A 26,884-nucleotide genomic window follows, 5' to 3' on the forward strand; every position below is an offset into this window, starting at 1 on the left:
TGTCAATGTTTGGATCAACTTACGTCTGTGAATCAGTTTTTTCTACACTGAAACAAGTGACGTCAAGACATCGCTCTGTTCTTACGGACACACATGTGAAAGAGTTGCTCTGAGTGGCCATAACTGAGCACAAGCCAGACCTGAAAATGATTGTGGAAAACAAAGACTGCCAGGTGTCCCACTGAGGTAATAAACAACCTATGAAAACTGTTAAGCTATGTATTATGATAATTATGGCATAACCATAATACATATAATTAATAATTTTGTCATTAGGCCTATAAGTTGCTGTTGTAGTGTGAGCATGCAGGTGTTGTGCGGCTCTTTGCAATGGTGTGAGGTTTTTTTTTGGCTCTTTATGCTGGACTAGTTAGCCACCCCTGGCATAGAGCAAGGCGCATTTACGTAGCATTTACACTTTACATCATAACCTTCCGAGTTAAAGGTCTAGGCCAAATGGCAATCTGGAAAAAAAAAAGGCTTCCGTCTGGCCACTCTGCCATAAAGCCCAGATCGGTGGAGTGTTGCAGTAATGGTTGTCCTTCTGGAAGTTTCTCCCCTCTCCACACAGAATCTCTGGAGCTCAGCCAGAGTGACCATCGGGTTCTTGGTCACCTCTATTACCAAGGCCCTTTTCCCCCGATTGCTCAGTTTGGCTGGGCGGCCAGCTCTACGAAGAGTCCTGGTTGTTCCAAACTTCTTCCATTTAAGAATTATGGAGGCCACTGTGCTATTGGGAACCTTCAATGCAGCAGAAATTTTTTTGTAGGCTTCCCCAAATCTGTGCCTCGACACAATCCTGTCTCTGAGCTCTGCAGACAGTTCCTTCGACCTCATGGCTTGGTTTTTGCTCTGATATGCATTGTCAGCTGTGAGACCTTATATAGACAGGTGTGTGCCTTTCCAAATCATGTCCAATCAATTGAATTTACCACAGGTGGACTCCAATCAAGGTGTAGAAACATCTCAAAGATGATCAAGAGAAATGGGAGGCACCTGAGCTAAATTTCAAGCGTCCTAGCAAAGGGTCTGAATACTTATGTAAATGTGATATTTCAGTTTTTTCTTTTTAATAAAATTGCAAAAGTTTCTAAAGTCCTGTTTTCTCTGTCATTATGGGGTATAGAGTGTAGATTGATAAGGGAAAAAATGAATTTAAACGATTTCAGCATAAGGCTGCAACATAACAAAATGTGAAAAAAGTAAAGTGGTCTGAATACTTTCTGAATGCACTGTGTATGTATATATATATATGTGTATATATATATATATATATATATATATATATATATATATATATATATATATATATAGATATATATAGATATATATACACATATATATTTATATATTTATTTATATATATATATATATATTTATATATATTTATATATTTATTTATATATTTATATATTTATTTATATATACTAGGGCATGCCCGTACTATATCTATATCTAAAATTATATCCCCCCCTCTATTTACATGAAATGGTTTGGTTCATGAAATGTTTTGGTCCATTCGCAACGGCAAAGCGAACGGCGAACGCTTTACATGAAATGGTTTGGTGCATGAAATGTTTTGGTCCATTCGCAACGCCAAAGCGAACGGCGAACGGCTTGCGAGTACAGTGACAATCCCCCCGGGGTTTTAATTAGTTTTAAAACATCGTTTAACGCCAACATAGCGCCAACATAGTTTGCCGACGGGAAATAAATGAATACGCTCTCAAATGTGCCATCCGAGGCAGAGTGTGTTCGCCACGTTCGGCACACGCGATAGCTCGCTGCTCTCTGATTGGTTGAATCGTTTTTTGGACATAGCTCGGTAAGTAATTGTCCGATTAATATGAAACCTTGAAAAGGCACATCCTCGGGTCCCCAGCAATATACCTGGCAAGTTTAAAGTATATCGGACCCGTGGTTGTCGAGAAACAGCGGTCACAGACAAACGTACAAACAAACAAACACACAGAGATTACTGGAATTATAGATAGACTAGGGCATGCCCGTACTATATATATGCCCGTACTATATATCTATCTAAAATTATATCCCCCCCCTCTATTTACATGAAATGGTTTGGTCCATTCGCAACGCCAAAGCGAACGGCGAACGGCTTGCGAGTACAGTGACAATCCCCCCCCTCTATTTACATGAATGGTTTGGTCCATTCGCAACGACCACAGAACCCCCCCCCCTCTATTTACATGCAATGGTTTGGTCCAAAGCGAACGGCTTCCGGAGTTTGGTAAAGAAATCGCCATCGCGTGCACAAACGCGCAGGAAAGCGAATGAATCGCAAATTCGTTTTTATTAGTTGTAAAACATAGTTTAACGCCAACATAGTTTGCAAACGTGAAATAAATGAATACGCTCTCAAATGTGCCATCCGAGGCAGAGTGTGCCCGCCACGTTCGGCACACGCGATCGTTCGCTGCTCTCTGATTGGTTGAATCGTTTTTTGGACATAGCTCGGTAAGTAATTGTCCGATTAATATGAAACCTTGAAAAGGCACATCCTCGGGTCCCCAGCAATATACCTGGCAAGTTTCAAGTATATCGGACCGGTAGTTGTCGAGAAACAGCGGTCACAGACAAACAAACAAACGTACAGACGTACAGACAGACAGACAGAGATTACTGGAATTATAGATAGATTACTTTTGTTGGAACAGGTGATTGAAAGGATCAGACCATGCCTCACCATTCGAAATTCCCTATGATAAAACTCCTGTGATTGTGTCGGGAGTGAGGGGGGAGGCAATATCGTAAGTCACAAAATTCCTTGGGGAGGGGGATATTGCTTCATAATACCATTAATATTATCCTATTGTCATAAGTGTTGTTACTACTTTTGCAATGAGAAGCGACTTTGGAAAAACGCCTTGGAAGAACTTCACGTTAGCGGCAGGAAGGTTCGTGTTATTAACCCTTGTGAGGTATATAGACTACAGTAGATCTACGATCTGGTGCATTCGTCGACATGATAAGCTTAGACTGATGTCCGGATTCCTCCAAATTTATTTCAGTTTAGTGTTAAACAGCATTAGTGACTGTTTCAAAAGGTAATCATATGTGATTGTGGTTTATAATGTTTTTACTTCTGGTGGAGGTGCTCCCATGAAAACGGCACAATAAGCTATTTATAAACGTTAACACAATGTTTGTTCAAGGAAGAAAAAAAACCCTTGGGGGAGGTGGGATATTATTCGTATTAGTATTGTTTTTTATAACATTAATATTATGCTTTTGTTATTAGAAGCGGCCTTGGAAAAACGCCACGATAAAGCTATCTTCACACGGATATATACCTCAACACGTAACCCCATTGGTGGGGAAGCCCCCTTGGGGAGGGAGGCAAATGAATTCGCTACAACCTTCATTTTGTGACCCTTAGTCAGCCTGTCAAGTTTGGTTGAGATTGGATAAGTAACGACCGAATGTATCACGGTGAAAATTCATCAGACAGACGCCAAATTGAGTATTATAGTTTCATAACCTTTTGACTGCCCCACATATGTGGATGATTAAAAACTAAATTATATGTTCGTCATTGCCGTGTTTATCGGCAGACGAGAACATGAAAATGCAGGTTTGCTGTGCATGCATTCCTTTTGTGCACCTTTGCTTTATAGTTAGTATTCACAGCTGTCGTAGTTGTCTTTCATTTCCCCTCACATATTAGAAGTTTTATCAAAGCCATAGAGACTTGGTAAGCTCATTCCATATTGTAGAAGATTGTGAGAAAATTATGAGATTCACAAGTTGATAACGTGTTTTTTTTTGTCTTTTTGTAGTCCGTGCAGAATCTCACTCAATATACCATGGCCATCAACCATATTTTGTGTCTTCCACCTGTGCCACTCACACTCCCACTTGCGTCATCCCATCGCCCACCTTCACCGCCTCCAACTGTAACCATACCTCCACCTCTTGCCCATTTTGGACCAGGCCCAGTCAGGGTCAGACTGCTATCTGCAGAGCTGAGAAAAGGCCAGGTGAGAATCGAAGACGTTTCTTTTTAGCAACCACCTCCAAGTTCTACATCTCGCCTATTTTGCTTATCTGCCAAGATTCATTGTAGCCTTTTCTTGTCCTCCATGGTAAGGACTCTTCTGAGTGGCTAGCACAAGTCCCAGGCAGAACGAGCTCCATCACAAAGAAATCTTGGGTTGGACGGCGCAATTTGAAGCCCCTCCCTCGCTCTGCTAACCTTATCGTCCATTTTCACGGAGGTGGTTTTGTTTCGCAGACATCACGCTCGCACGAGGTTTGTAAGCAGAAATATTACTGTATTTCTTGTTGGCATCGTTCATTGTTTTGAAGAGCTCATGAACTGAGTACCAGCAGAATTTATTGCTCAGGCCTTTGATGATAGAAAAGCTGGCATTATATGTTACATTACCCATTATATAGTTTATCCATTGTTACCTTTGTCTTTCTTCCCTTCCCTTTCCTACAGAATTATCTCAAGGAATGGAGTCAACAGCTTTCGTGTCCTGTTGTTTCTGTAGATTACTCTCTCTCACCTGCCGCCCCATTTCCTCGTGCATTAGAAGAATGCTTTTACACCTATGCATGGTCACTCTGCCATGCGGAACGCCTAGGTGTGTATCTGTTTGTTTTCCCATCAAACACTATCCATCTCACCAGGTAAGTGTTAACCATTTTTACTTTATATTCCTTTTATTTATTTATTTTCCCACCTCCCTCGAGTGCCTATCTTTTCTGTTGGGATGTTTTTATTGCTATTTTTTCCTCACTCTGCCATAAATGATGCTCTTTTGCGCTTCTGCATCATTTCAGACAAACCATTCATTCATTCATTCATTCCTTTTTTATATTTGTTTATTTATTAGCTCACCTGGAACGAAGTTCAGGGGAGCTAATGCGATGGTGCGTCGTCAGTCCGTCAGTCCGTCCGTAAACACTTGAAACTTCTTCTCCGAAACCGCTGATGGGATTGCGACCAAATTTGGCACAAATCATATTTGCTGTGTTGTGACTAAAGTTTGTTCACGGCATTAAAAAAAATCGGGGTATAAAGGGTCTACCTGGGGTCTAGGTGGATCCAGGTTTGACCCCCCCAAAATAGGTATTTGCTTTTTCCTCTGAAACTACACACATGCAATTCCGATGAAACTTAACCACAACCTTCATGACCCGTGATGTGCCAACGTTTGTTCACGGCATTAATAAAAATCTTCCCCTTACGGGGATCTACGGTGGGGGGGGGGGGGGGGGGTTTGTCTCCCAAAATTGGTATTTGCTTTCTTGTCAGAAACTACACATGCAATTCTGATATTAGCAGCGCAGTTAAGAGGAAGCATCGTTCATTTTTTCAGGAAAGCACCAAATTTGGCACAGATGTAGTATGGACCTATACAATTGTTTTCCTGAGGGGCGCCCAAAAATTCAGAACCCCTGGTGGCCGCCATATTGAATTTCAACATGACCGCCCTCTGTGACCTATTTCCCTCAATAACTTCTATACTATGAGTGGTCTTGGTCTTGTATTATGGTCTTGGCAATAGCACACTACTTTACCTACCAGTCACACGGTGTGGAGGAACTCTGGATTGCCATTGGCACTGGTAAAAGCTACCGCTACCTTGCCATCCATAAAATTGCCACTGGCCTTGGCCACAGGAAGTCCGAGTCTTTGCCATTATTTCATGCCTTCACTGGCTGCGACACAGTCATTTTTTGCCCAAATTGGGAAAAAGACAGCCTGGAAGGCTTGGGAGGCATACCCCAGCATCACGCAGACCTTTCATGCTCTCGCTTATAGGCCATCTGTGGATGCTATTACTATGGAACTACAGAGCATAGAAAGATATGTTGCCATCCTCTATGACCGGACTACCGAGATAAAGACAGTGAATGACATGCGCCGACACTTGTTCACGAAGAAGGCAAGAACAATTGATCACATTCCCCCAACAGCAGACGCCTTCGAACAACACCTAAAAAGTGCATGTTTTCAGGCTGGATACGTATGGAGTCAGACACTTGTGCCCTACCCAGAACTTCCATCACCAGCTGATTGGGGCTGGATGAAAACAGGGACTTCTTGGACACCAATTTGGACCACAATACCACTGATACAGGAGGCATGTTCAGAGCTAACAAGTTGCCATTGTAAGTCAGCCTGTAAAAGCAACTGTAAATGCTCCAGGGCAAATCTGCCCTTTACATCACTGTGTGACTGCGATGGACAGTGCGTGTAGTACTACGCGTCTGTGCGAGAGCCTCCACCTTTCAAGTGCCCACAATATTTTAAGTTAAAACTGCAACTGTGTGTAACTTTGATTAATTAATACCATTCCATTGTTATCAGAGACCAATAAAACAATGTGTATCACTTGGAATTGAAATTTTACCTAAAATACTATGAGATTCAAGGAAAATGGAAACACCATGGCAGCCATCTTGAAATTAAAGATGATGAATGCCAATCTTTATGCAATTGATCCCATTGGATTCAGAGACCATGAAAACATGGGGTAAGACACTGGAACTGTGGTGTTATCGCTCATAGTATAGAAGTTATTGAGGGAAATAGGTCACAGAGGGCGGTCATGTTGAAATTCAAAATGGCGGCCACCAGGGGTTCTGAATTTTTGGGCGCCCCTCAGGAAAACAATTGTATAGGTCCATACTACATCTGTGCCAAATTTGGTGCTTTCCTGAAAAAATGAACGATATGCCCTATTTTTCGGTCTTAACTGCCTAAGTATATAACTTGACCATGACCTTAATCACCCATGTTGTACCAAAGTTTGTTCGTGGCATTTAAAAAAAATCGGGGTCTAAGGTGGTCTATGGGGGAGGTTGGGGGGGGGGGGGCGTTTGCCTCCCAAAATAGGTATTTGCTTTTTTCTCAGAACCTACACACACAATTTTGATGAAACTTCACCACAACCTTCATCATCCGTGATGCACCAATGTTTTTTCAAGGCATTGGAAAAATTGGGGTCTGAGGAGGTACACACGGGGTGGGAGTTTCCACCCAAAATAGTTTTTTTTTTTTTCATTTGTTTAAAGTCTTTTGATGATGTTGGTATGATTCTACATGCTGCACTGTCTTCTAGCAACCATTTAAATTGGTTTAAAATGCCTTTAGTCAGTGCAGTGTACTGTTTATTCTACCAGGTGAGCGCCAGTGGTATTGCGCCTATATTTTTAACAATGATCTAAGGCTCATCGTAGTGCTTGTTCATGAATAATTTACACGACAAAGATATTGGTGCACTTTAACGTGATTTAAAAGGATATTAGTGGACAATGGGCATATACGAATAATACATTTTGTGTGAGGCTCATGGAAGAGCAAGGTAGAACTGACAGTAGGGCAAATGTCAAGGGAATGAATGAACAGGAAAGAGGAGAGGGAAGAAGCAAGGAGACTGAAACTGGTTTGAGTTAGGAAAAGGGGTAACAAAGATCATGGGTCAGAGTTGGGGATGGCAATGGATGGTGGTCCGCTGCTTGCATGGAAGTCCCGGAGGGAAGAGTGAGACAGAACAGTCTCTGGAAGGTTGTTCCGTAAACGGAAGTAGCGTGGGGGAAAAAAAAAAAATTTTTGTCTTTGTATACAAGATCGAGGATTGTGAAAGAGCTAACATTAATCACACAAAAAATCAAACCGACACAAACCGACACATAAAACAAAATAAGGGCAGCGGTAGACAAGATGGGGAGAGAGGGGGAAGGACACAAACACAACATTTGAGAGCAGGGACATCGAGAGAACTGTGGGAGGGAGAGGGCTTGGGGGGAGGTGAGAGAGGTATAAAACATATGGACACTGCGAGGACTTCCAGGAAAGAAGTTGGAATTTCAAAAAAAGTGTATCTGGGGTGTATTAGCGGGGGTAGAAAAGATCAAGGTTTTGGATGGGGGAAGATAAGAGATGGTGGTGAACAGCTGTTTTGAAGACCTGGAGGGAGGAGTCGGATTGAAGGGAGTGGGGGAGCTTGTTCCAGAGGCGAGAGAAAAGGGGAATGAAAGAGTGAAGGTGAGCAGAGAGCCTAGATTTTGGCAGTTTAACCATTAGAGGGTTGCTGGCGGATCTTGTGCGACCTGTAGGAATATTGAATATCCAAAGTTGTCGTGCTCAATCAGGTTGGATTTTGAAAGTTAAACAGGAGGGGGCTGCTGGAAGAATCCATGCATAGTGGAGTTGCTCAAGATTGTCAGAGGACTTGGGATTGCAAGAGCAGGATAAATCTTGGAGAATATACTGTTCCGAGCGTCTGAGGCATCAGTTCAGATGTGATCACTGAACAGGCCTTTTTACATTCGACTTTTATTACCATTTTTTCCCCACCTTACATTATTTATGGCAGTGGACAAATTTGTAACAATTCCTTTCTCTTCCTCCTACTTTCTCGTTAGGCTGGACAGGAGAACGAGTTTGTATTGCTGGAGATAGCGCGGGGGGTAACCTGGCTGTCGGAGTGTGCATCCGCGCACGCTCATTGGGCCTCACTGTGCCACGAGGTCTACTCCTAGCGTACCCTGCTATGATATTGAGACCAGACCCATCACCTTCACGGCTTCTTGCTCTCTCTGACCCACTCCTTCCACTTGCCGTTCTTACACACTGTCTGCGGGCTTATGCAGGTTTGTTACGCAACCATCCATCTTATGAAATGATTTTTAAAGAGACTATTTCAGCACTGTGGGTGCACACTTTTTCGGGTGTTCTTAACTGTTGACCTCAGGACCCTAAGATCTCAAGCCAGCCAACTTAACCGAGGCCAACTGCAGGCTATTAATTTTAATGAGGTGGGTGCTTTATCTCAGTGCATCCATCAAAAAGTAGGTTTCTATCCTCTGGTTATATTCTTGACATTTTATATGCTCAGGCCAGAATTATTTTGTCGCTCAAGTCCAACTGAGACCTCCCACCAAATGCTGCGGTTAATCATAACGACCCTGGTCCTCGCCGCAACAAACACCAAGGACTGCTGCAAACCAAACGGACATGAAGATGGAATATTACTCGTTTCAACCTGTTTCTTGCTAGACTATTATATATAGCAAGTCATATAGCTGTCTATTTTCCACCCCCCCCCCCCCCCCCATCTCATCTGGGCCCTTTCCTCTCAACTCTCAACCCCTCCCCCTCCCACAAATCCTCCTTTTCTCACCTCTTCCTCACGTTCACCAGTTTCCTGAGACATTATTAAATCGCTAGGTAACCAGTGGAATTCTACACTTGTCATCAAAATGCTTAGATGTAATTTATCAATCTCCTTAATTTGTAGAGAAACCGACAGGATTCCTCCCATGCAGTGTGATAATGTTGAGATCCATGCCAAATATTTCTTTGTTGCAATATTTGTCGATTTTTTGTTGTTGTTGAAATTGCCAGCATAAAGTGATACTGTGTTTAGATTTTCAAAAATGGCAGTGCTGTATTTTGTGTGATTAAATATATGTAAATACATTTTCAACACACCAAAAACGGGGTGGTGTGTGTGGAGGCGTGGTGGTTCATAAACAACTAATTACATCGCAGCACGCCATCTTCTCCCTCTAACAATGTTGAAAACATTAGTTTTCCCCTCTTGGAGGCCATATATATTATTGCACAGGCCATATATATCGTTATTGTTGCACAGGGAATGTGGGAGGTGGGGATGAGGGGAATAGAAATCGCACATCACTCTATTTGTGTGCATCTTAATATAATGGAGCTTGTGTGTGTGTCTGTGTCTCTTTCTCTGTTTCTGTCTCTGTGTCTCTGTATGTGTGTGTCTGTGTGTATTTTTATTTTTTAAAGAAAGAAAGGTGCTTCCAACCAGAAAGTAAAAAAAAAAAGACCAACTAGATCTACGCCGCAAATTTGAGCAAATAAGCAAGAGCACATCCGATCTCAGGCGACGTTTCACAGCAGGCTTCCTCAGGCCAATAGACCACGAGCCCCGGCGCGTGCTGGTTTTCATTCACCATGTGGCCACTTATGGTCGCGTGACGGTGCTCGAGGTCAGATAGGGGCGTTTTTTACCTCCACCACCAAAGGTGGGTGGAGGTTATGTTTGCACCCCTGTCTGTCTGTCTGTCTGTCTGTTTGTTTGCGTGTATGTTTGTGGACAAGATATCTCAAAAAGTTGTGGACGGATTCATACGAAATGTGCCGAAGATGTAGCGTATGTGACAAGGACGAAATGATTAGATTTTGGTGAAGATCCGGATTCGGATCCGGCTACTAGAATTTTTAAGTGATTCTTCACCATTGAGTGATAGAGCTAAAACCAACATATAGCAGGATATCTCAAAGTTATGGACGGATTTGGACGAAACTTGGTGGACAGGTTGTGTGTGTGACGAGGAAGAATCGATTCAATTTTGATGAAGATCTGGATCCGGATAGTATAATTTTTTTAAGTGATTCTTCACCATTGGGAGATAGGGCCAAAACGATACATAGCAGGATATCTCAAAAAGTTGTGGACGGATGATTTTGATTAAATGTGATTCTGTGTTGTGGTCTACTCTGGGATTACAAAACGTAAAATTTATCACGTTTTTTTTTTTGTTTTTTTTTGTCGTATACAAGGTACAAAATACATGCTAGGCTCGTTCGTGTAAGAGCTAACATTGATCACAAAAAGACAAACTGACACATAAAACATATGATAAAGGGAGCGGGAGACACGATGGAGAGCAGGAACATTGGGAGATCTGTGGGAGGGAGAGGGCATGGGGGGAGGAGGCATGGGAAGGGTGGGGGGAGGTAAAAAAAAAAAAACACGTGGACACTGCTAGGAGTTGATGTTGTGTCCTTCAGTTTTGAAATGAAATGACATTTTGAAATCACTAGCAGGAGTACCCGGTGCTGCCCGGTGATATTCCAATCCTGTTGGCATTTTGAGGAAATAAATTTGTTTTTGTTTGTTCATTTCTTTTTGGGGGGGTGCCTAAAACACTTCGCAACACTCACCCGCTGTGGAATGTGGTCGGGCATCATTTACTATTACCTTCCACATAGCCACAAAGTATTAGGCACTATGGAGCAATTTAAAAAAAAATACATGCTGGTAAATCGAAAGCTGCTTTTGTGAATTTTTTTTAAAACGGCATTACTTATGCGAGTCTATTTCTTGATGAAAATGCATCAGTCAATTTGATGATAGCATATGTGACAAAAACATTTCAGTGTATGTTATCTTCTTACTCGTGGACCATTTGTATAAGAAGAAGAAACTACGGCCCAGCAATGATCAATATTCATCACAGTCCTGGAAAGCACAATTCAAAATAATGAATTTGCAACGGATGAATTTTTTTAATGTTGATCTCGACTTGGCATGTTTGTGAATGATCCCTCAGGAACTCCACCACCAGGTGTGATTCGGGGAGACCACATGGACAAGTTTTCATCAACTCGTTCACTGTCTCTCAGGAACACGAGTAGAGATTGGGCATTGGATAGGCTCAGGGAGTGGAGCCAGGGTGCAAGCGGACTCTTTGATTCCTGGTGGAAAGTGAAAACAGAAGATGGAATGGAAAATGGGACAAACGATGACAATGATACGAGTGCAAGTAAGATCAATATCCCCCCCTGTCCATCTTTCCCTTCTCCTTCTCTGCTCATCCCTGTCGTCTGTCCCACAAACTCTATCTCTTTATATACTTTATATATAAATATCAAACAACGAAAACCATAACTATTGTGATACTAACCTTTATGATACTTTCTTTTTGTTTGGGCTACTGGTAAAGATTTGACTAATGCTAGCCTGAATCGAAAAGTCACCTTTTCTTTGTTGCAATTGCCTTTATAAAAGGCCATAGATAGACAAATGGTAAATAATGGCACAACGGCATGCTAGACATGCGTAGGCATCGAGTTGCTCACTCGCAAGCATGGGCTTATTTGTGACTCCTTCTAAGAGCCTCCTCATGGAGGCTGTAGTAATGGCTTTAGGGAACGTAATGGTTGTAAGGAATGCCCCCTTTGTGATGGCAGCTCCTCTTGACAACCCCTACTGTGCTGGTTATGATCTTAAATGTAACCCCAATTTTAAAAAGTAAGGCACCGGTGGCAGAGTTATCCTATTTTGAGACAGTAGTTTCACCTGTCTTTCCAACCGTTGGGTTGTAGGCAGCCCGAGCTTTAGCATGTTATGTCATTCAATGGAGTGGTTCACGTTGTGTTGCCATCTAGTTAAACCTCTGTGCCTGGAAACGCAGCAACTGAGTAGGCCACTTCGGTGCAATCCACTCCGCCTTTGCTGGATCCGATGGGCCGGAATGCATACCCAGAAAGTGTTAAGCTTACTACAATCTCCCCAATTTCTGTGGATGGTGCCTTCGCAGCAGGCAGCTCTTCAGTAATAATTGATTAAGCTCCTGTGCGACAGAAAGGATAATATTACTGCAGTTTCTGTTAAGACTTCTGCAAATGATCCTGTGGTTTCTCTCAACCCTTCCACCTAAGTTTGTGAGGCTTCTGTTGCATTCTAGGGTAGCACTGGGTTGGATTTGATGAGGAGCAACCTCTTATTAGTCATGTTTGAGAGCTCATAACTGGAGGATGATAGTGATGAGGAGGATTCCTGCCAAGGAGTGCTTGAAACTCTGTTGTACAAACTCGTCTCTTTCTTCACGATTTTTTTGAAAGCTAAATGTCGATCCAAAAGTTTGCTTTCCGAAATGACTTTCCACAAACGGCAAATAAATTAGCGTGTTAGCTGAGTCAACATCGTTTCCCTAAATTTCAATTTCACTGGCTTAAATAATGCATTTTTGTATACAGAGTCGAGGCTAATGGAAGAAGTACAGAGTGGCCACAAAGTCCCTCCCTACGCATGCAGTTGGAATTTAGTTATTTATCTGTATGCTCCCCTCCATTCTCCGCACAAATTTGAATTTTTCTCCATGTTCTTCTGGACATCTTCCATGTTGAGGGTTGGAGGTCATAAAAGCAGCCCCTGACTGTTTTGAGGTCTTCAACTGCTGTTAGGCAGAGATGAGAAATTTCCTCTTTCACAATGTCCCAAATCGAGTTGTCACATGTTGTTAAGTCTGGACTTCGAGGAGGCCACACTATCTCAGATCCATGTCCAATTCATCGTCCACTCAATTTGTCATCGAGATATTCTCTACCTGGAGAGCATAATGTGCTGGTGCACCATCTTGTTGCAGGATAGCTGTTGCCTTGAGACCTCATGGAGTTGTGGAACAAACCACGTCTGAAGCATGTTCAAATAAGCAGTGTGATTGACACTTGTATCGAAAAAATTTGGCCCTATGAAGTGATCTGAAATTGCTGCCCACATCATGACATGAGGAGGATGCTGTTCAACTTCCTCATAAAAATGAGGATTTTCGTTGCACCAAAAATAAACATTCCTGGATTGATTGCTGAGGTAAATAAATAGCACACTCATCCGAAAAAAATACGCTTCGTCTTGACTTGATGGTGGGAAATCGCTGCAGAAGAGCCTTGCAAGTGACCTCACGAGTGGCGAAGTCTCTATCGGAAAGCTCATTAACACATCCAGGCTTAAATGGCTTCAATACCAGATCCTTTTTTCATTCTTTTTTGGACTGTTGAGCGTGGAATGCATAACTCAGAAGATATTTTTTGAGATGATTTCAGTGGTGATCTCGAGCAGGGCGCTTCAATAATGTCTACATGACGTTGACGTGATGCTGGACAGCCAGAACGCTTTAAATCAAGGACACTTCCTGTTGAAAAAGCCTTCCTCTCCCATGCCCGTATCATGTCGCATGTAGGAGCTGGCTTATCGAACCTCTGCGAAAATCTTGTCCTTATGTCTTCAAAATTTGCTCCTCCTCGCGTGCGGTAGATAATGGGTTGAGGGGGAATGAAGGGTAGTAGTGGACGCATGGTGTGGACAAGATTGATACAGAAGCAAACTCTCAGGAAGGAAAAACAGGCAATTCGGAAGAGGTGGGATTGGGGGACTGGGAGGCGTTAATGGGGGTAGACAATATAATGGTTATGGTTGGAGGGGTGAACTGAGATGGTGGTGAACAGCTATTTTGAAAAGTTGAAGGGAATAATGAGATTAAAGAATGTGTAGAAAGAGAAAAAGAGTGACCTAGTTTGAATCAAAATGGATGATCTGAGATGAGGCCTTTGGAGAAAACGAAGGATTTCATATCAACTGTGATGATGGATTCCACGACCTTGCTGATGATGATTGAAAGTAAGTTGATCGGTCGGTAAATTTGAAAGATCACCCAAAGTTAAACAATAATAACAACAACTCGGTGTAATGCAGAATAAGTTTATGAACAAGTGCTGAGCGCTTGTGGGGTGCATGACTTTTTTTTTTTTTTTTACTTCTTTGCGTAAAACTATTGTTTTTTTTGCGTATGTCCAGCTGCTTTATGCATGGCTGGTGAAAGATTGGTTTTATAAATGTGTCAAGCTCGCAGCTCGTGGAAAAATAAAAATTGCACTCCTGAAGAACCACGAATTTGTGGAACGGCTGCTCATAGAAAAAACCCCACAAATTTGCGGGACACTTTTCCGTGAATAGAGAAACCGGTGTAGCAGGATTCTCACTCCCCTAAAATCTCACTCCAGAGTGATTCTGTTCTAGGATAAAATCACTCGAGTGAACTAATCCTTGGACTGGCACACTCTAGAGTGTAATTATACTAGGACAGAATCACTCCCCCTGTCAGGATCAACACACTCCCTCCAGGATCAAAGCACTCCCCTTTAGGATAAAGTCAATCCCCCAGAAAGAATGGAAAGATATATTTAGTTACTTTGGAAATATAACTCACAGGATGTTAGATATCGTTGCAATGATCAACAGAGCTTTTACTGTGTATTTTAGTTATTTTTTAGTTAGTTAGTTGTTACTTTATTTACTTTATTTTGTTAGTTTGTTATTTTTTGTTAGTTACTTTATTTTGTGAAATATGTGAATATTCTTATACTATACATTTATATAGCGCCTATATCCAGTTCTTGGAACTGCTCAGAAGCGCTTATTTCCTGGTTATCGGGACGTGAACACACCTTTGCCAATATACAAACATTTGAGTAACATTTTAAAACCCGTATTTAATATTACTTAAAAGTGCAGTGAAGTTATAGAACGTAACTTAAAATGACATATTATATGTTGAAATGAAAATATCTTTTCAGTATAAAACATCGTGAATGTATCGTAATGATTACTGCGAATGCTCTAATATCAAAATATATAGTTATTTGAATGTTAAATTTATACTTTTTTTTATTTGATTTACCCAGTTTAATACAGGGATGCGAAAAACATTGTATTTTTATTTTTAGGGAGAGACGTTTACAAAGGACATCATTCTGCCCTGTTTATCAATTCATTTATCATTTTATGTTCATATTCATTAACTTTGTCAACGTTGTATGTCATTACCATGCAATAAATATTGTTTAAATCACAACATATATAGGGGGAGTGTTACAATCCCGGGGAGTCATTTGATCCTGCAAGGGGGAGTGTTAAAATCCTAGGGAGAGTGATTTCATCCTCGGATAAAACCACTACAGAGTGAATTTTTCCAAGGAAAATATCACTCTAGAGTGATTTTATCCTGGGGAGTGATTCTATCCTCCTACACCGGCGCATTTTTATCAACCGCGAATACGCGGAACCCACGAATAGCGGAACCGCGAATAGCGGGGTCTGATGGTATATGTTTTAAAATGTGAAAAAAAAGCTATTAATCTGAATGACTGATTCTGAAATTTTTCTTAATGCTTTTTTCACTAACTTACTGACTTTAATAATAAAATGCGAGTTCAGTTTGCTTCACATTATATTTGTGTACTGTACTAATTTCACATTATTTTTGAATACTGTACTAATTTCACATTATATTTGTATACCGTACTAATATCACATTATATTTGTATACTATACTAATTTCTCATCATATTTGTATACTGTACTAATTTTTCACATTATATTTGTATACTGTACTAAATTCACATTATATTTGTATGCTGTACTAAATTCACATTATATTTGTATTCTGTACTAATTTCACATTATATTTGTATACTGTACTAATTTCACATTATATTTGTATACTGTACTAATTTCACATTCTGTTTGTATACTGTACTAATTTCACATTATATTTGGATACTGTAGTAATTTCACATATTTGTACGCTGTACTAAATTCACATTCTATTTGGATACTTTACTAAATTCACATTATATTTGTATGCTGTACTAAATTCACATTATATTTGTATTCTGTACTAATTTCACATTATATTTGCATACTGTACTAATTACCTAACCAATGTTTCCTCCCTTTCCCTTGTCTTTACCAACTCCCCCCAATTCCCTCCAATCTCTTTCCTCCTCACTATCTCGTGTCTTCCAACTTTTCCTCCTCCATCTCATCTCCCTCCTCCACTGCATCTCCATCCTACCCTAACCCCTGTGTACTCCCCATCCTTTGCATCTTTAATTTCCCATCTTCCTCATTTTTAAACCTTCTTTCCTGAATTTATTTTGTAAGCTCCTTGGCCATTATCCTGGTTGCTTAGTCTCTCTTCTCTCTTTCATGCATTCTCTCCCTTTTTATGGTCCCGTAATACAGTATTGCCTCCAATTCTTGGTAATAACCATTTATTATCACCACCTCCCACAACCGACTTTTTCACATTGTCATTGTCTAATGCATTCTCGTTATCTATCAGACTCGCATTTAGTGGCGTCTGGATGGTAGGTTTTGGCATGGCTAGCTTTTTGCCATTTCACATTTTGATTGCTTGCTGCTGGAAAAAAACATGTCCAAGCCTGAACTTATTGCCATTTTTTTCTGATGTGTTTTTGCATGGCACGCTCACGTTAATTAATCTGTCCAAAGCTTTAGATGTTTGATCGTTGCTTCATTTTTAGTTTACGTCAATGAATATTTATTTCACTTGATAATATCACTCGTACTTCTCTGTAATGAAATGTTTATGGTCTGTAACGCCTGACAAATTCTCATTGTACTTCTGCCAGTTAACCTCCAAAAAGGAAACATTGGACCAATACATTATTATGATTATTATTGTTATTTATCATTTCTATGATCAAATTTCTATTTCATATAAGATAATGCAGCAACGTTTTTCAAAAGTCAGCCCCTTACGTTTGTGGGGGATACGTTCCTGGAAAATGCCGCGAATACGGGGGCATTGTTTGAATTGGAGGGTGGGGGGAGGGGGAAGGGGTTTGCTGCAGCCCCTTGTCCGTGCGACCATTTTTTTCGTAAAAGCCCAAACTCTTCTGGGTATTGCTAAAGAGCGACCTCGACACTGCAAAATATGCCAGTTTGCAAAGGCCAACTCCAGGGACTGCAATCTCACCTATCTCAAAAGGATTGTGCTGCCATTTCCACAGCATTTGAGATTTATTCCTCCTGGGAATACTTCCACAAAAACATCATGGGAATAGAATCTCTCTGTCTCTCTGTCTCTGTCTCTCTCTCTCTCTCTGTCTCTCTATCTGTCTCTCTGTCTGTCTCTCTATCTGTCTCTCTATCTGTCTCTCTATCTATCTCTCTATCTGTCTCTCTATCTGTCTCTATCCATCTCTCTCTGTGTCTCTCTGTCTCTCTGTCTCTCTTCGTCTCTCTCTCTCTCTCTGTCTCTCTATCTCCTCTTTCTCTCCCGCTCTCTGTCCCGCTCTCTCTCCCACTCTCTCTGTCTCTCCCACTCTCTCTCCCGCTCTCTCTCCCGCTCTGTCTCCCGCTCTGTCTCCCGCTCTCTCTCTCTCTCCCGCTCTCTCTCTCTCTCTCTCTCTCTCCCGCTGTCTCTCCCGCTCTCTCCTGCTCTCTCTCTCTCTCCCGCTCTCTCTCTCCCGCTCTCTCCCTCTCCCGCTCTCTCTCTCTCTCTCTTTCTCTCTCTCACGCTCTCTCTCTCTCTCTCACTCTCTCCCGATCTCTCTCTCTCTCACTCTCTCCCGATCTCTCTCTCTCTCTCTCTCTCTCTCTCTCTCTCTCTCTCACACACACACACTCTCACTCTCACTCTCACTCTCTCACTCTCACTCTCACTCTCACTCTCTCACTCTCTCACTCTCTCCCGATCTCTCCGGTTTAATCCGTCCTTTCTGAAACTCTTGTATTCTTCCTCTCACCCCTGAAACACTGAATCCTGCAACAAGGCAGTGGCAGTCGAGCAGCTTTCTTTCTCAACATGGAAATCTAACCTGAATGAGGGCATATTACGTCGATCAGTAAGGCTAGAAACAAGTATGTTTATCTTTGGGCAAGCTGAAAAAGGTCATATTGCTAATCTGAAGACTGAAACCATTCTCCATCTTCAAGGCCCTGGTGGTGCATTATCTCAGTAGTCTCTGTTGTATGTTCCCTCTCCTTTGGAGGAGCACAGTTAAATTCCAGTACATAATCCTTCTATGTTTTGTTATTGTAACATCAAAGGCAATGATGGTTGCAAAATCAACACCTGCGGGGTCCCTGGTAATGCAGACTTGCTGATCGGCTGATCAATTTCCAATTGTAATAAATTGGTTTACCATCACGAGGTCCGATAACATTGCCTTGAAATTGTTCCTCCGACTTTGCCCACTCTGCATTTCTTACTTATCTGGTGGGACCTGAAGAGAGGTTTCTATTCCCTAACAACTCGGCGGGCGGAGGTACGGTTGTTCCGTATTGCTGGCCAAAATGTCGAGTCGTTCGATATTCTAGAGGTTGGAGTGTTCATCATGGATTGTGATACATGTAGAGCTGTTTGTCATCTCAAGGTGTTCATTGAAATTTAATTTATTATATGGAGACTCACTCTCCTGTACCTGCTTCAAAATGTAAATCTTTCACAAATGGTTTTGTAAAAAAAACAACCTTTCAAACCTTCCAGCAAAGCAGTGTCTTTCATTATCGAATGGTGTTCCTACTTTGTTATCCATTACATTGTATATTTGGTGATGAAATTTGCTATGATCTTTTTAATTGGTTTTTTTTCCTGTGTTTTGCCCACAGTTTCTCGCTCTCAGTTGGCTTTACCTTCATCCAGTCCTGCACATCTGTCTGCATCATCCAATCAGAGCTGGAGTTGTTTCTTTACGCAACTTCTTCGTCCAGTTGTTCCTGGAATAGATATCGACCCTTATGGCCAACGAAGCGAGACTTTCCAGTCTGATCAGGTGCCTGAAGATTTGTTATTGGCAGCAAATGATGTCGAGGATGGTCCAATAAATGAGTCCTTGATAAATGAGAAGGCATCACCCATATTTTTTGTGGGGGAAGCGGAGGAAGTGGAGGAAGCGGAGGAAGTGGAGGAAGCGGAGGAAGTGGAGGAAGTGGAGGAAGTGGAGGAAGACATGAAAGAAAATAAGTCAAACACTGAGATGTCAGGTCAGGAGCAGATGATGTCTTGGGAGGAAATCTTTGAAGGTGGCCTGGGGACACCTGAAGAACCATCTGAGGGACATTCAAATGAAAATGAGAAATCACCGTTGTGCAGTATCAGTGAAGGAGAACACAGGAATCCGTGCAAGTTAATGAAGGGCTTGAACCAAAATCAAAGTCCGGCTTTCTCTATCTTTCCTCGTGGCTTTACTCCTCTTCAAAAAGAGGCAAGAGGGAAGAAAAATAAGCAAGAAGAGCAGGATGAAGAATGTCAAAATGACAATAAAAGTAAGGACAAAGAGAGAAACGAAGAAGGCAAAAAGGATGTGAGATTTGAAGGAATTATGCAGGAGACTAATGAAGAATGTCAAGGCAAACCTAATGATAAAGAAGACCAGCAGGAGTTCATTACTTGTCCTCCTCTTACTAATGACCCCCTTGTGTCTCCACTGCTGCTGTCAGACAAAGATCTTTCTGGGTTGCCCCCAACTTACATTCTGGTATGTAAACTTGCTTTTTGTGTTCTATTGTCTCTTTGTGTTATATTGATAGTCCAAGTCAGCCATAAATTTCAGTTGTAGTCAGGCTTTGTTTTTCAGTCGTAGTAGGTTTCCTTTCCCCGTTGTTTCCCCCTTTTCAGAATGATATGTTTCGATCAAAAGTCAAGCTAAAAATTGGGGAAGGGGGGGGGGGGGGGGTTGTATATATACATACAAAACGAAGTAAAAGAAAAAAAACTCTAAAGGAAGGTGCACCACAAACTGCTCTCAATCACAGACGGAGGAGGAGGTTAGGGGGATACAAGCAACTAAGTGGGGCCTTGGCTCTGCAGTGAAGACATTAAAGTAGGTGCAAGGCAGGCGCGCCAAGCAGATGATGAGGCACATGAGCAGGAGAGACGAAACAGGCGATGAGCATGTGAGCAGGACCCCTGTAAAACGCAGGACATAAGCAGGTAGGCAGACAAGCCAAGAACTCTTTCTCTTCAGGCTCGGAAAACTTTCCCGCTCTCTCTCTCTCTCTCTGTGGCACGATCTCCCTCTAAACGCTCTCCTCAGAGCATGCTTTTTCCACACCCTCCTCAGAGTCCACCGAACCCCGAGAGACACAGGCTCCTCCCCTCGCTCTCTGGACAACGATCCACCCTCTGAGGCATTCATGGCTCCACCCGTCTCTCTCCTTTGCTTGGTGGAAGCCCCATTACGATTTGCCTCATTCTCCCTCTCAACAGAGCTCTCCTTCTCAACTCCACTGGGGGCTTACAAGAGGCGAGATGTACGATTATCTTAACCCAAATCCCTGTATTTAATTATTATAACACACCACCCTCCGAATGGAGCGCATTCAAACAAGACAATCCTGAAGCTAATTTGTCCTTGCTGAATAAATCAAGATTGGCTAACTACTCATCACGGACCATACTACTCTATACAGTTATATTTGTTAAATGGTAATGTCTTCCCCCCTCCACAAACGTAACAATATTAGAGATTGAAGAAATAATCCAATTGTTTGGTTTAACAATTTGCAAGAAAGTGAAGTAGCGTTAGTGAACGGACAGGAAGAACAAACAAGTACAGCTACATTCAAAGTACACCACCCCGTGCCAAATGTATACAACATGCATTTTAAGGCCATTTTCCCTGTTAGAGCGGGGGTTAGCCTTGCTGTCCCCATGACAATCTTCTCAATTTTGCCCTATTTTCTGCATCTCTTCTTGTTAACCCCCTAGCCCGCATTTCTTCTTCCACCATCTTTAGCCAAGTCTTTCTCGGTCTTCCCCGTCCTCTACTTCCTTCTACATTAACTTCCATCACTCTTCTCAACCAGTCACTTTCATCCTTCCTCAACACATGACCAAACCATCTCAACCTGTTCCTCTTCACAGCATCAATCACAGGCAATATTCCCATCATCTTTCGCAATTCATCATTTGTCTTCCTCTCTCTCAACGATACTCCGCACATCCATCGAACCATTCGCATTTCCACCCTTTCCAGCCTTCGTTGCCGCTCTACGTTCATTACCCATGTCTCGCTCCCATAAATCATAACACTTCTCACACATGCAGCATACACCTTTCCCTTCAGCTTCAGCGACACTCTCCTCCTCATCAGCACGCCACTCAGTTCCCGAAACTTCTTCCATGCACATCTCACTCGAGGAACCGTTGCCGAGTCTGATCCACCTTCTCCATTCAGCATGTCTCCGAGGTAGCAAAATGTTTTCACACCTTCCAGCTTCACGCCGTCTCCAAGATCCAACTCAACATTTCCTCCATCTGCAGCTCCCTCTGTGCACACCTTACATTTGAATGTAGCTGCCACACTGGTAAATGACCCTCTCAGACCACTACATTTTTGATGAACCCACTCAGCGCACATTGTACATTGAATGGAGTTCACTCCAACACCCTTCTTGCACACAGCACACGGCCACTTCCCAGTTCTTTCCACCTCACCACATGCTTTACCACTTGCCACCACCTTCGTCTTTCCGATATTCACCTTCAGACCTTTTGTCTCCATACATTCCTTCCACTTGTTCATCTTTTCCTTCAGTCCATCCATACTTTCCGCAATCAACACCAGATCATCTGCATACAACAACTCCCACGGTAAACCCTCCTTTACGTTCTGAGCCAGCACCTCCATCACAGCTACAAATAGTAGTGAACTTAGTACCGACCCCTGATGCACTCCCACCTTCACCTCAAACTCACCACTGTTCCCGTCCTTCGTCCTTACAGCTGTGCGCGCTCTTTTGTACATTTCCATCACTACTCTGATCAACCATTCCTCCACTCCTAACTTCCTCAATGCCCATGTCAATACTTTGCGTGGAACCCTATCGAATGCTTTCTCCAGATCAACAAACCCAAAAAACAACTTCTTCCTCTTCTCCATGTACTTCTCCTGCAACTGCCTCACAAAGAAAAGCGCATCTGTCGTTCCTCTTCCTGGCATAAATCCAAACTGCATTTCGTCGATCTTCACTTTCTTCCTTATCCTCCTCTCCAACACCCTTTCCAATACCTTCATTCCATGCTCCAATAACTTTATCGCTCGGTACGAGCCACACTCCAGAGGGTCACCTTTCCCCTTGTATAGCGGGACGAGGGTACTCAGTTCCCAATCCACTGGAATGCGGCCTTCTTTCACCACCAGATTACAGATCTCTGTCATTCTCTTCACACCCCAACTTCCTGCTGCCTTCAACATATCTCCCACAACTCCCGTCGGCCCTCCCGCTTTTCCACTCTTCATTGCTTTTATCGCTTCCTCAACTTCCTTCTCAGTTATCTTCTCTGCCGGTCCTAAAACTGGGTTACTCTCTATGTTGCCATCCCATTCATTCTCTGTATTCAACAGCATTTCCATATATCTTTTCCATCTTCCTTTAATTCCATCTGGGTCGACAACGATTTGTCCCACTTCATCCTTCAAGCAACTCACCCCCATCACATCACACCTCTCTTTCGCTATGTGCTTTGCAATCCTGAATACTGCTTTCTGACCCTCTTCCGAATCCAAGCGTTCTCCGAACATTTTCCGACATGCCTCCTGCGCCTTTGCTACCTCTTTCTTTGCAGCCTTCCTGGCTGCCTTATAACTTTCATGCTCTGCTGTTTCTGCTCCCGTACCCTTCGCCTTCTGCCACTCCTTGAACTTCTTCCTCTGCTCGTCAATCCTCTTCCCAACTTCAACATCCCACCACCATGTTTCCGAGTGCCTCGGTGGTCCTTTTGTCCATCCACATACCTCACCAACGGCTCCCAACAGACTAGCTTTCATTGACATCCAACCACTTTCAAGCTCAACCACATCATCCTCTACCCTACTCAGCCTCTCTTTTAATGCCTCCCTTACTGTCACCTCTTTCAACCTCCACACCTTCATTCTCGGTTGGTACTTCACCCGCCGAGCTCTCCTCACACCTTTCACCCTTATGTCGCAGACAACCAAGTGGTGCTGTGAAACAGCCTCCTCCCCCGGGATCACCTTTGTGTCCCGGAGGTGCCCCCTATCTCGCCTACGCACCATCAGGTAGTCAACGGTTGTCGTCGACCCACCTGACGTGTATGTAACAAGCTTATTATCCTCTTTCTGGAACTGAGTATTACAAATCAACAAATCAGCTCCATCAGCAAACTCCAAAATCCTTTCACCTTCTCCATTTCTCACACCATATCCGTAACCCCCATGAACTCCCTCAAAACCATCCATACTCCTTCCCACATGTCCATTCAGGTCTCCTCCCACCACAACAACTTCCTCATCTTTCACGTTTTCCATCAGCTTCTCTATCGCACACCAGAACTTGTCCTTCTCTTCATCGCTTCGACCAACCTGCGGAGCATATCCCGAGATGACGTTCACCAAGAGCTTTCCAATCATCATTTTCACCATCATCAACCTATCACTCACTCTAGTCACACTCACCACACTGTCTACAAACTCCTCAGAAAACAGGACACCAACACCATTCACGCCCTCCGGGCACCCTTGCCACACAAACTTGTATTTCTGTCCCTGCCTACCCTTCACTATTCTCACACCACTTCCCTTCCATCTCGTCTCCTGCACACAACATATGTCCACTCTTCTTCTGACCAATACTTCCACCACTTCTCCTGATCTCCCTGTCATTGTCCCTACATTCCATGTCCCAAACCTCAGAAACCGATCTCCACTTCGGGCTGCACCCTGCCCATATGTAGTTGTAATTGTCATGGTTCTCTTTTTGAGGCAATGTTTTTTTATGGCCGGATGCTCTTCCTGCCATTCCAACAATATCCAAACAGAACCATGAAAAACAATCCGGGAAAAGTCTCCAAGCGAGAACCTGGATTTGAGAAAGAAGGAGCAGAGGCGGAAGAAAAACGAGATACAGGAGGGCGGGGCACAAGCCGAGACAAGGAGGAGAGCGAACAAACACGTGTCCGGGAGGAGAGAAAGAATCAATATAGAATTCTTTTTCTAGGGAGGTGAGGTGAGGGGGAGAAAACAAAATAAAAGAAACAAGCAATACAGCGAAGGAAATAACCCAAACCGACAAAACACCAACGGGGGGAGGGAAGCCCCAAGTCACCAGGCCGCACACGAAGTACGACCCAGAAAACGATTGATTACACGCAAGTTTGCATGAACCACAAACCAACACCAACTAGAAACACAATAACACGTACACAGCAAAATAACCAGTGGAAATTTGACAAAGACAAGAATGGGAAAACACTCAAACTTCGATGCCGTGGAGAGCTCGAAGCACGCCTCACTCGCCCCGTGCCAAATGTATTGTTACAGACGCGGTTTTAGATGTTAGTTTACCGAGCGGTTTGGTATTACCGCGTCCGCACAGTTACTCCCCGATTAGAACCCTATCCCGCCCGATTCCACTCGACGTTGACTAAGTCGCGCTATGCTAAATCAATGAAGGAAAGGACACAACGGCTGGGATAAATGCAACGACACAAGGGGTACAGTTCTCAAGACCTCCGGAGGAGGATATAATATTGGTGATGCAGAAACGGGTAGATTACACGGTCAGAGGTAAAGCACAGAAAGATGGGCACTTAGACACAGTCTTATCTTATCCCCGACAGACCACAGACAAACGGGACAAGACTGACTTACACAGGGATTGATGGCAAGGAAGGGCAGGCAGTCGATAGCTCAAGGTGCACCTTGGCTCAGGGGCAGAATACAGCTCGGTCCAGTCCAGAGATGCGGGGAGGTATCGCAGCGCTCGGGGGTGACGTCCTTTTCTCTCCAAGCTGAGGCGCATCTGACGTCACCTCCCCCTTTCTGCGCATGCTCAGCGGGGCATGACACGCCCTCGGCTCGTTAGCTCCGCCCCAGATGGAATCGGTCCGCCGCTCCTATTGGGTGCGGGGGGGTTACCGGGCTCCGCCCTTGACGAGGAGCTGACAGCGAGCCCCTGCGTGGTAACCCCGTCGGAGCACATGTTCAATGGCGGCTAACCAAGCCGGAGTGAGGACGCGCACTCCCCGCGCCGCCGCCGCGCCGCCGCCGCTGTTGTTGTTGTTGGTGTTGTTGTTCCATGAGGAAGAGATGCGGGGAGGTATTGGGAGGTCCTAAACTTACTAATGGTGCCATACAATCACATTCTGGTGCAACGAAGAGTCAGAATTAATGGAAACGAGTCCTTAACTGACATAGACTAAGAATAACTAGCAAGATGTCCGAAAGTTGTCTACGTGAGATGCGGTGGACCTGGGCACGACATTTAAGGGGGGAAATAGGGGAAGGTCGGTTCTACAGAGTGTTGTTTACAGAAAATGGGACTAGGGAATGGGGGATTGGGGATAGTTGGGAAGTATTGGGGAAATAGGGGAATATTTACAAGCGGATATGGATGGAGGCCAAATCCCATATCCGCAACATTGCACCCTTCTCTACCTCGGGGCGTCCCGACCTGATAAATTTTTACCTACTTTAGTGTGGCACTCAGATGTAGTTCCCTCTACTATTAACTCAACCCTGAGTGCGACAGTTTTACAGATGTTCACAAATGAGTAAATATGTCCCCCTGTGACGTTGCACCCTTCTCCTCACAGAAACACACCCACAGGATAACCGAATCGCGGAAAGAATCCTCAAACTAAACATACAGCCGGTAGGGAGCATTATTTACAATTGACGCTACTTTATTTACAAGACTAACCCAGGACCTGTGATTGTTCTTTCTGGGGGGGAGACAGTCTGCTCTGCATCAATGCACCATTAAAGCACCCAAAAACGCACCAAAGCACCCTCAAGCACCAATCGGTGCAGTCACCATTGTTCATGAAAATAAAAACAACAACCCCTAACCCTGCAGGTGTCTCTTGCTCTTCGGCTCCCTCTGCTGGTTATTATTATTGTCTTCCAGTTGTTGTCTTTCTTTCATTTTCTTACTGGCGGCCTATTTGCAATAAAGTGTGCCCAATGTGTCCTTTTTATTTTCTTTTATTTATGGCCCACAGGGCCGACTACGTGTGCTTCTCCTGTGTGGCATCGGTGCCCTGTGGCCAAGGTCCGCCAGCAAGATTTCGGGCCCTCATGGCCGGTTCCAGCAGAGGGGCCATGCCCCAACCCATGGGGTCCATAAGTGGTGCTCGGCCACAGGCATGTGGTCCATAATGTGGTGCATCGATGCAGATAGCTGGTTCTGGGAATTTCGGGCGCACAATGGCCGACCCACGCACGCTCCCCTCGGCACCCAATGGCGCACAGGTCATGTGGGAGACAAAAGGGGAAAGACAATTGAGCGAGGGGTAAGGTCACAAGGGTACACATCAATAAGGCAATGCAAGGCGAAATGCGTACGGAGGGCGAAGTGAGAAAGCTCGTCCCTACCGTACGTCACCCCCCTGTCACCTACACTACCCTTGCCCTTACCCCATATGTACAAAAATCTACCCATTTACAAATTCGTCACGACTGTCACGTCTTCCCCATATTTCCTCTATACCAAATTCGTCACCACAATCCCTCTAACCAAAATTTGCCATCATCAAT

The 26,884-nt window shown here is 43.5% G+C and overlaps 1 protein-coding gene across 4 annotated transcripts in view; it reads left to right on the forward strand.

Moving 5' to 3' along the window:
- Positions 1–26,884, forward strand: part of LIPE (lipase E, hormone sensitive type) — a 123,286-nt gene that overhangs the window by 80,625 nt on the left and 15,777 nt on the right. For 2 of the 4 annotated variants that reach the window (XM_068132684.2, XM_068132683.2), the window contains exons 8-14: positions 3,798–3,998; positions 4,109–4,270; positions 4,463–4,607; positions 8,401–8,628; positions 11,344–11,556; positions 16,518–16,616; positions 18,993–19,861. In XM_068132684.2, the coding sequence (XP_067988785.2) occupies positions 3,798–3,998; positions 4,109–4,270; positions 4,463–4,607; positions 8,401–8,628; positions 11,344–11,556; positions 16,518–16,616; positions 18,993–19,861 (1,917 nt within the window). The remainder of the gene's footprint in view (positions 1–3,797; positions 3,999–4,108; positions 4,271–4,462; positions 4,608–8,400; positions 8,629–11,343; positions 11,557–16,517; positions 16,617–18,992; positions 19,862–26,884) is intronic. The other 2 variants (XM_068132685.2, XM_078766300.1) reach the window with 1 other exon arrangement.

The sequence above is a fragment of the Myxine glutinosa genome, chromosome 12 (assembly GCF_964187855.1).
Source record: "Myxine glutinosa chromosome 12, kmMyxGlut1.1, whole genome shotgun sequence".
NCBI lineage: Eukaryota > Metazoa > Chordata > Myxini > Myxiniformes > Myxinidae > Myxine > Myxine glutinosa.